The following is a 10,230-nucleotide window of genomic DNA, read 5'->3' as shown; positions in this document are numbered from 1 at the left end:
TTTTTAATAATTTTAATATATTATTATTAATAATAATTTATTTAATATATTTATTAATATATATTTATTAATATCATTAGTTATCTATAACATATAATTAATACAATTAATTTATTACCTATAATACATTATATAAGTAATATAAAAATAACATTATGTTATAATATTATTATTATTGCAAACTGGTCCCTAGACCTTACTTATCATTTTCATCATCATCATTATTATGTCACTATATCATGATATTATTATTGCAAATTGACCTCTAGACCTTACTAAGCCTCCTCAGACACTGACATTATTTTTCTGTTGAGGTTTCCTTTCACTTGATGTGAGGCACAAGTCCTGACAAACCCGCTGAGGTCAATATTCAAGCCCAAAACCAAGTCCAAATGATGTCAAAGAAACAACCCCAGTAAGAACCAGGAAGTGTTCTTACCCCAAACCTGATCAATCCCTCAGGCTCTATTTCTACTTTTTCAGGCACTAGAAAATTCAGCCAGGAAATGTGGACCCAGGGTTCATTTTCCATGCCTGCAAAGCTTCTTTGGAAAGTCTGGATGCCAAAACTGCAGGGAAACCCAGCAGTGGCCTTGGCAAGGGCTGCCTGGTGACAAAACACACCTCCCCTACCTTCCTTGCCCTGCCTGTGTGTGCAGGGATCCTGCCAGTCCTTTCCCAAGCCTGCACAAGAGTTCTGTGCCTCAGTTCCCCCGTGGCACTCAGCCAAAGTCTGCCTGACGGACAGAGCTGCCCTGAAGGGAACTCACTCTTTCCTGGAACACAAATGTCATTTCCTCTCCAGGGGAGTTCTGCTGACCGTACAGGGCCTTCATGGTGACCTGGAAAACACAGCAACCAAACTGTGACATCTGCAGTGTCTGTGGGCAAACAAGGCATTAAAGCCCTGCTGAATCAAATCAAATCAAATCATATTAAATTAAATTAAAGCACTATATAAGAAACACAGCCGTTGTTTGCAGGCAATTTGAGTCTTTGTGATACAGAAGCTTTAACTCGGATCAACAGGTTTAGTTGCCCCTAACAGAGAAGATCCACAGGACTGAGGATCACAGAATCCCAGCATGGGTTGGGTTGTCAGGGACCTTAAAATCCACCCAGTGCCACCCCTGGATGGGCAGGGACACCTCCCACTGTCCCCAGTGTCCAGCCTGGTCTCGGGCACTGCCAGGGATCCAGGGGCAGCCACAGCTGCTCTGGGAATTCCATCCCCACCCTGCCAGGGAACAATTCCTGCCCAGGATCCCATCCAGCCCTGCCCTCTGGCCCTGGGAAGCCATTCCCTGTGTCCTGTCCCTCGTCCCCAGTCCCTCTGCAGCTCTCCTGGAGAATCCCTTCAGGTACTGCTGTAGGTGCAGCACAGAAGGCACTGAAGGACACGGGATCTGTGTGTCCCCACGAAGCCACACAATTCAGACACGGGCACTGCAAAGGGAACACAGGGAATTCCTGTGCAGGAATGCAGCGAAACTCACGTGTGACTCCACCAAAAATCGCCGCTTGGCTTTCTGCTCTGCTCTCCGGACTCGGCCCGTGTCGTCCTCAACCAACAGGAACCTTTTAGAAAGGAAAAAAAAAAACCCCAACAAGGCAAATGAAATTGAGTGAACAAGGAAAAAGGAAAGCAAGGAGTAGAGAGGCAGGAAATCACGCGACCAGTATTGCAGCTCTAATCCCTGAGGGACCACCCGGAGACCCCCGCGGAACCCTTCGAGGGCTCCGAGCGATCCCGGCCCGCACCAAGGGGCTCCGGCAGCCCCGGACCGCCCTCAGGGGTTCTGAGGGAACCCAGTCCGCACCGAGGGGCTCCGGCAGCCCCCGGCCGCCCTCAGGGGCTCAGCGGCTCCGGCTCCGCGGGACTCCCGAGCGCCGCGACGCGCCCGCGGTTGCCATGACACTCCGTCACTTCCGCCTCGCCCTCGGGCACCGCCCTCCCCCGGCGCTGTAACCAATCACAGCCTCCGGCAGCAACGGGAACGCTCTCGATTGGTCGCAGTGGGCGCCATTCATCATGAAAGCCGAGGTGCGATTGGTCCCCGCGGATGGTCACTCATTCCGTGAGGCGAGGAGGGCGGCTCCGGCGCCCGGCGCGACCTGTGGGACATCACCCGGGAGAGGGGGGAGACGCCGCGTGCAATGACCTCACGGATTAATATCGTACGCACGGTACAGGCCCCTCCCGCGGGTGTGAGGAGGGAGCGCGGCCGCCCCTCACGGCTCCCCCAGCACTGATCCCCTCAGGCTGGCAGAACCGCCATTGGTCGGGTAGGCGGGTCCTGCCGCTGTCCAGGCCTCTGATTGGTGGAGCGCCCCGCTGGTCACACGGGGGGCGGGTGGAGGCCGCGCGTCAGAGTGGGGCTGTCACGGCTCTGATTGGCCGGAGGGGGCGGGGCTCTGTGGGTTTCCCGGGCTCTGATTGGCGGCACGCTCTGCTCGTCAGGCGGGAGCCGCGGCCGCGCGTCAGTACGGCGGCCGCGAGGGGCTCCTCCCCCCTCCCCTCAGACGGGGCGAGGGCGGCGATGGCGCGTCCGGCGGAGGCGGCTGCGGGCGCCGCTCCGGCCCCTCCGGCCCCTCGGTGCCCTGGCCGCGGCCGGGGCCGTGAGTAGGGCCCGCACAGACATGAGGTACGGCCCGGCGGGACGGGGGCAGCGCGGGCTGCGAGCGGCGGCGGCGGCGGTTCAGCCCAGGCCGGCGGGGGGGCAGCGCCGCCTCAGCCCCTCACGGTGCCCGGGTGTGTCGCGGTGCCGGGGCCCGAGTCCTCTCCCTCGGTAGCCGCGGCGGGCGGCGTGTGATGCTGCGCCCCTTGCTGGGGCCGGTGCCTTGTGCTGCTCCTGTGACCGGAACGTGTGGGGATCCTTCAGCTGAAATCACCTTGGTCCCGCTGCCTCCGGCCGCTGCGCCCCGAGCGAGGGAAGGGAGGAGAGCCATCCATCGGGAGTGCCGTCCCTGAGGAGTGCCCTGGGCTGGGAATGCCATTCCCTGTGAGCGCCATCCCTTGGGAGTGCCGTCCCTTAGGGAACGAGGGAATGGTGCCGGGAAAAGGAGCCGGGCCGTGGGCAGGGTTGTGTCCCTGTGTGTGACTGTGCCTCGGGTGAGCAGGCAGGGTTGTCGATGATATTCCCTGCGGGTATCTTTTGTTCTGGTTCAGCTGCTGGCTTTATTTGGGGTGATATTTAGGGTTCGCTTGTAAAAAAAACCCGGTGTGCTCTGTGAATTCTGCCTTTCTCTGCCGCATGAAGGGAAAACACTTCCGTGGCTTATCAGAGGGGATTATTAGTAAGTAATTCCTATTAGTAAACCAGCCGGCATTGCAGGGGGGATAGTGTGGCCCTCGTTAGAACAAGAAACGCTCTGTCCTCCTCTACCTCTTCCAACTGCCCAGTTCCAAAGTGCTTTTTGTTCGGAGCTTATATGGCAATAGATATTTAGTGAGTATTACCAGAATATGTATTGGAGTCAAGCTCCGAATGGATGCATTTTCTTAAATGAAAAAGCCACGCTGTGTTCTGGGTGTTGATGGCTCTGGGGCGCGTTACTCCCCACGGCCTTTCCTTCTGCCTTTTACCTTTTCTTGTAGCCACCTGTAACTTTCTTTGCTGGGTATGATCTGGTGATATTCTCCCACAGAAAACTTCCTTAGGACCCGAGGGGCGCCTGCAGCTGGGCCAGGAGGGATTGAGGGAGGATTTTAGGGAAGGGTTCTTCCCAGGCTCCCCAGGGAATGGGCACGGCCCCGAGGCTGCCAGAGCTTCAGGAGCCTTTGGACGGCGCTGCCAGGGATGGGACAGGGTGGGGCTGGATCATCCCTGTGGGTCCTTTCAGGATATTCCATGCTCCTGTATAGTTTATAGTTTAGACCGGTGAATTGATCCCAAATCCTCCTCTCCGTTAAGGTTTTCCCTGTGCGGGGTGTGTGAGGAGGAGCCCTGCCTGTCTCACGGCCGTTCCCGGCTGCAGGAGGGGAGGGTGCTGTGGATGCTGAGGGTGTCCTCACTGCATCCCCGGCTCGGACAGAGCAGAGAGCCGCATTTTCTGTTCCCTCCGAGCTCGGGCTGCCGGGCCGTGGCTGTAAATCCCGGCGGGCTGCGTGCTGGGCCCCGCTGTGCCCGCCCCGATTTTGGCAGCCTGACAGGGGTCGTGTTTCGTGCACAGCAGCGGGTTCCCAGCAGCTTCCCCAGTGTCTGCACCCTGCACTCGCTGCCTCACAAACCGCCCTCGGTTCTTTCAGCTCCTCTGTGACATCCCGCTGTCCATCATTCCACATAAGACCCTTTGCAGAGTAGCTCTGTTTGCCTGATCGTTTTCCTTTATGTCCTGGTTCTTGGGTGAAGAATTGGGGTCTCAGAGCCATGACCTGCAGCGCCTGTTCCATCTCTGGCTGCTGTTTGGTGGCCTTTCCTTAATGCCTCTGACCATGCAGTTAGGATAGATTTGGATTCAGCAAAGAATGTGATTCTAGCAGTGAAATATTCCTAAATCATGATGTTGGATGGCCTTTTATGGGATGAAAAAAAAGTTAAGGAAAAAAACCCCAAGCAATGGGTTGAGAAATGGGGAAATCAGTGGGGTGGAAGTTTTCTGTAGGAAAGCCTTCCCTGGCACAGGATGCCCAGAGCAGCTGTGGCTGCCCCTGGATCCCTGGCAGTGCCCAAGGCCAGGCTGGACACTGAGGACAGTGGGAGGTGTCCCTGCCATGGCAGGGGTGGCACTGGGTGGGATTTAATGTCCCTCCCAGCCCAGTCTGGGGTTGTGTGCTCAGGAGTTGGCAGCCACTGACATTTCCCTGTGCTGTGGGCAGCACCAGAGCAGAATGAACCATCAGCAGCTTGCTTTGAGGGGCACGTTTCAGTTGGGAGTGGCTCAGAGTTGGAACCCAAGGGATGTGAGGGGTTTCACTCTCATTTTCCCGTAAAATCACCCCAGGGCTGCCCCAGCTGCTGCTGTGTGCTGGGAGCTTTGAGTGCTGAACTTGGGATGGCCCCTCCACAGCAACTCGGTTTTGTTTTTACTTGCCAAGCATGAAATTGAGGGGAGTGGTGGACAGTCAGGAGGGGGATCCAGGCTGGGATGTGGTGATGAGTGCCTTGTGCACAGCAAACCTCGCTGTGAGGTGCTGAAACCTTCTGTGGCACGAGGAGTCGCCCCCTTTAAAAAGCGTGCTTTGTACAATTGAAATGGAATATACTGGATTGGTTGTTTTTTGGCTGGCACTGTCACTGCAGGCACGGGTTGGGATTTTAATTGCAGATGGAAGGATTTATAACGGTATTTGTGAGCTGTGAGGTTTGGGAGGGCACCAGCTGAGGTGTCTGTGGATCCACCTGTCTGGAATGAATCTCTCTGGAGCTCTGTGCCTGCCAGGGTTGCAGGTAGTCACGTTCCTGACAGAGAAATTCCACCTTCCGCTGCAGGAAAGCACTAATTACTGATAGTAATTAGAAACTAATCTCTCCTATGCAAACAGGGCATTGGCTGTCCCCTCCAGAGGATCAGCTTCTTGACCAGAATAGAAGATTTCTATTTAATAGAAATTAAATAATTTTGAGTGGGAAGGAGGGAAGAGAGGTATCCTTGGGCATTCCCAGGAAGAAAAGTTGTTGTATTTTTGATGCAAAAGGTGCATTTTTACAGCATTTCCTTCACTGCAATCAGTCAAAACACAGAAAACTGAACTGACATAGTACACACATGATTTGGTTTTCTCTTATCAAACTTGCATGTGTTGGATATTATATTTTACTTTTTCATGTGTTGTTTTTAAGGTAATTGAATTAATTAGTGTTAGTGTCCAAGTGGGCATCCATTCTCTGTGAACTCTTCTTTTCAGCAAATTGCAAATGTGGTAAAATGTGTGTGTGGAATTGTGGAATAATCTCAGTTATGAGTGTGTGAAACCTCAGTCTGTGCTGTGTTTCTCTCCCACAGCAGTTTCCCATCCCCTTTCCCTGCATTCCCTCATGGCTGTGTGTGCCCACAGCTGGGAGAGCTGAGCTCTCCATCCATGGACTTTGTCAGAGGTTTTGTGGGATGGCAGTCCTGGAAAACCAAGGGCCTGATGGTACATTCCATATTACTCATAAATATATTGCTGCTAATAATGTAGATTAGCAAACCCTAATGACGCTGGTAAAATGATTCCACTGAAGACTCAGAAGTTCAGCTTTTCCTTTGTGTTCTGATCCTTCAGATTTCCCTGGGGATTCTCTCCCTGGTACCTTCGGAGGATCCAGCCCTGGCCATGAGCGATTGGCTGTAAATGGCTGGGCAGGTTTAGCTTTGCAGCATCTCAAGGTGCAGCTTCCTGTGCTCCACAGAAATGCACGGTCTGTAGGAAATAGTTGTCAGTACACTGAACACCTGGATTTAAACGTGTGATTCCTGAAGGAGGGTTCCCACGGAGCCACCTGGAATGTTGGCAGCACTCTGCAGGATTCAGGATGAACCTCCTCTGGAGCACGTGGGTTTCTGCACTTCCATCCAGAACTGTCAATATTTACCGCATTGAAATATTGCTGTGAAATAATCCAGAGTGCCAGAGGGCAGGGCTGGATGGGATCCCGGGCAGGAATTGTTCCCGGGCTGGGCTGGAATTCCCAGAGCAGCTGTGGCTGCCCCTGGATCCCTGGAATGCCCAAGGCCAGGTTGGACACCGGGGACAGTGGGAGGTGGCCCTGCCATGGCAGGGGTGGCACTGGCTGGGATTTAAGGTCCCTCCCAGCCCAGCCCATGCTGTGTTGGGATCACACCTGCTGGGAGTGGCAGTCCGGGATTCCCAGCCTCCCTCCGGGATCCTGCAGGGCTGCTGACACCCCGAGGTGCCCGGGGCTCAGCTGCTCTGGGGAAAGAAGAACTTTTAGTGTTTTCTCTCAGCACCTTGAGGTCTCTGTGAGTGTTTGCAGCAGTGCAGGAGGGAAATGTTCCAGCGATATCTGCTTGTGTGTTGGCAGCAGAGCCCCCGCCCATCCTGGGGGAAGGAGAAGAGGCCTCTCTTGTTTTGGGCCCGAGGCTCCTCCTGCCGAGCACACACGGACTTTTTGTTCCTTGCCCTCCCAGCTGAACTGTGGAGATCCAACCTTGGCTGCTGGGCAGGGAATTCAGCTGTGTCTGTGCAGCCTGAGCCTGGGGAAAGGCAGCTGCACATTCAGCTCCCAAAGGTCAGCGTGAGTTTGGGAGGGCTCTCTCCATGGCACTCTTTATGTTATGGTCCAATTTAACACCTCTGCTCCTGTGTTGGGAACTTGCTGCTTGCATCTGAAGGGTTCACAAGACTGAGCTGGAAACTGAAGGTGCAGTCGAGCCAATTTTGTGTCAATCACAAATGAAACACAGAACTCTGTTAATCATCGTGTCCTTATGGTGATAAAGCCATTTATTCTAACTGTAAAAACACCTACTTTCATTTTTTTACTACATTACAGTTACAATTTCAGATTCCCAGGCACCAGGTTACGGGCTGGCCTGTGGACTGCAAGGTGCAATATTTAATGGTTTTTAAGGAAGTTCTGCACGTGGCCTTCGGGTGTGGACAGATCCTGTGGGGATTCCTGTGCTTTTGGTGAAGAGCTCAGATACCCAGTGCAACTTCTAATCATTTCATAAACCTTCGGGGTATTTTGGGGAAGTGCACTTAATTCTTACAGAGAGCCATAAAAGCTGACAACCCGAGAGCTGTGTTTTGTAATGAAATGCCACTAATCTGGTCGGGTACCAAACGGGATGATGTAACCGTTGGATTTCTTGAGCAAAAATCCTGACATTTTCCTCGGAGCCCCGTGTGAGCCCCAGCTGGATGACCTCAGTGCTCTGCAGCTCTCAGACAGACAGACAGGCTCCTGTGACGCTCAGCCCTGGGGTTGTTGACTGCCTGTTTTGCATGGACATTTGGTGTAATTCGATTTTTTAGAGACAATTCTCTGCCCTGAATCTTTGCTGCAGCTGCTGCCTGTGCCTGTGGTTGCCTTCCCCCCTCCCTGCCTGCAGCCATCCCCATTCTTACCTGTTTTTTTCTTCCCTTCCTTTTGTCCTGCATCTGTATTTCTTCATTTTAATGGTCTCTGAAGGCTGGCAGGTGTTCTCTCCCTCTCACCCTTTGAGATGTTCACGGGTTTTGTTCTGTTGGTGTTTGTAAGAGCCAATCCCAGCCAGGAAAAACTTTGTGACAGGAACTGGGTGTAGGGAGAGGTGAAATACTTTAATAATTTTCTCCCTTGTTAACACCTCTGTTCTTCAGTGTGGGCTTGAATTGCAAACAACAGAATGAGCATCAAAGAGAAGAGGGCGGGGGTTTTTTGTGGAATAAAGTAGTGTGGTGTGAAGTTACCGTAGGTGTTCAGGGAAATACTAAATTTAAAAGCAGACATGTAACAAGGTTCTCCCCTATTCTTTTCTAAGTGCTCCTTATAGTTGTCTGTTATAATTTTTTTTTAAAGTTCTGGTTTGTAAAAATCATATTCAGAGGAAGAGTTCAAAGCACAGAAGTGTTAAAATATGTTTTCATGTAAGGTCATCTATACTTCAGTTCATGGCATGGTGGATTTTTGTGGTGTTTAAGGACAAAGTTTGGAATGAGCCATTTTCCACCTTGGAAACTCCTGCATGTCCTGCTGTTCTCTTCTCATTCTACTTCAAACCACACTGATATAACCTGCTCATTAGAGAGCAAACAGCAACCTGCTGGTTAACACACTGCACGGATTTTAAGAAGTGTGACAGAAATCCTGTTTTTGCTGCTGAGAAATGGGGTCGCTTCAAGGAGATGTTGTCAAATAACAACGGCATGGCCAGAGGGGGAAGGCAAATGCAGTGCATTTTTTGGGTGGTGTGCTCAGGGATCTCTGGCTTCATTGGGATCAGGGGGTCTCAGGTCTGGGAATTCCCGTGGGCCCGGAGCCCTTCAGATGGTTTTGGTGGGACTAAAGGGGACGTTGGGCTTGTAGAGATCCTGGATTGGGTTGGGACTGAACCAGATGGATCCTCCCGTGTGCTGCTTCCTGATCTCTGACCCCCGGCTGCTGCCAGGAAGCTGATGTGTTCTCCCTGCTCACAGTGTGCTTCCTTATCACAGCTCTTATCAGAGTCATCTGAGTGGAGCTGAGGCTTGTGCAGCATTTTCACTTCACCAGCTCCACGCTTTTTTTAGCTTGTTTAGTCATGGTTTTTTGCAGAGTCAGGAGTTGAGGATGACCCATAAATCCCAGAGCTCCGTGCGGGGACTGGGAAGCTCCTGTGACACAGGAATAGGAAGTTCTCCAGCTGCAGTCTGGCAGGATTGTCTGGCAGGGATTGTTTGCTGCTGCTCTTTCTACTCAGCGTCTAAATCTGAGGGCGCTGCTTCGAGCTCTGCTGTCTGTGGATGATGCAAGCAGAACAATTTTGCTTTGTGAGGAGGGAAAGAGCTGCATCCTTTCGAGTCGAGGGCTCTCAATGTTACCCTGAGCTGCTGACAAATGCTGTTGTGTGGCTCAAAAAATCACTTTATCTCTATTAACTGCTGGAGATATTTAACCCCAAGAGTTCTAGAACGTAAAACCAAACCCCTGAGAGCCTCTCCTGTCCCCTCATGAACATGTGGTGCCCATTGCTCTTCCTCTCTCTGGTGAGCAGGGACAGCACCCAGGGAGAGGCTGAAGCTGTTCCGGGAGGGATTGAGGGGGGATTGTAGGGCGAGGCTCTTCCCCCAGAGGGTGCCGGGCACTGCCCAGGCTCCCCAGGGAATGGGCACGGCCCCGAGGCTGCCAGAGCTCCAGGAGCCTTTGGACAGCGCTGCCAGGGATGCCCGGGGGGGATTGTTGGGGCTCTGGGCACGGACAGGGTGGGACTGGATCATCCCTTTGGGTTTATTCCCACTCAGGATATTCTGTGATTCTCTGATTTTAGGAAATCTGGCAGAGTTTTCTGTTAATCACACTTTTAACTTGAATGCGGTTTTTGTACTGTAAAATGTGATGTGGGATCTCTGAGCCTTTAAACATCAGCAGTTCACAGAATCCCCAGATCCCTGGGGCTGGAAAAGCCCTCCCAGCCCGGGGAGTCCCAGCTGTGCCCACCTTGTCCCCAGCCCGGAGCTCTGAGTGCCACCTGCAGGGATGGGCACTCCAAAGCTCCCTGGGCAGCTCTTCCCAATGCTCACGTGTTTGTGCTTCTTGGTCAAACTCTTGAAGTTTCTCTTGGAGAATTCAGAATTTCTCAGCTGAGCTGGTGGGGTCTGAG

At 52.7% G+C, this 10,230-nt stretch overlaps 2 protein-coding genes across 5 annotated transcripts in view; one reads left to right on the top strand and one right to left on the bottom strand.

The window, feature by feature from the left end:
* CRYZL1 (crystallin zeta like 1) overlaps window positions 1-1,933 on the bottom strand; it is a 16,526-nt gene extending 14,593 nt beyond the window's left edge. The window contains exons 1-3 of one of the 2 annotated variants that reach the window (XM_066177205.1): window positions 1,821-1,933; window positions 1,497-1,578; window positions 771-842 (exon numbers count right to left, since the gene is read on the bottom strand). In XM_066177205.1, coding sequence (XP_066033302.1) covers window positions 771-836 — 66 coding nt within the window. In that variant the 5' untranslated portion in view covers window positions 837-842; window positions 1,497-1,578; window positions 1,821-1,933. Of the gene's footprint in view, window positions 1-770; window positions 843-1,496; window positions 1,770-1,820 lie in introns of those variants that run through there. The other variant, XM_066177206.1, reaches the window with a different exon arrangement.
* Window positions 1,934-2,507: 574 nt separating this feature from the next.
* ITSN1 (intersectin 1) overlaps window positions 2,508-10,230 on the top strand; it is a 104,849-nt gene continuing 97,126 nt past the window's right edge. For 2 of the 3 annotated variants that reach the window (XM_066177201.1, XM_066177200.1), the window contains exon 1: window positions 2,508-2,645. The gene's annotated coding sequence lies outside the window, so the exon portion shown is untranslated. The remainder of the gene's footprint in view (window positions 2,646-10,230) is intronic. The other variant, XM_066177202.1, reaches the window with a different exon arrangement.

Source organism: Chamaea fasciata, unplaced genomic scaffold (genome assembly GCF_029207755.1).
Source record: "Chamaea fasciata isolate MVZ Bird 193981 ecotype frontalis unplaced genomic scaffold, bChaFas1.0.hap1 SCAF_2, whole genome shotgun sequence".
Classification (NCBI taxonomy): Eukaryota; Metazoa; Chordata; class Aves; order Passeriformes; family Sylviidae; genus Chamaea; species Chamaea fasciata.
Note: the sequence above shows the minus strand (reverse complement) of the source record. Positions and strands in the feature narration are given on the sequence as shown.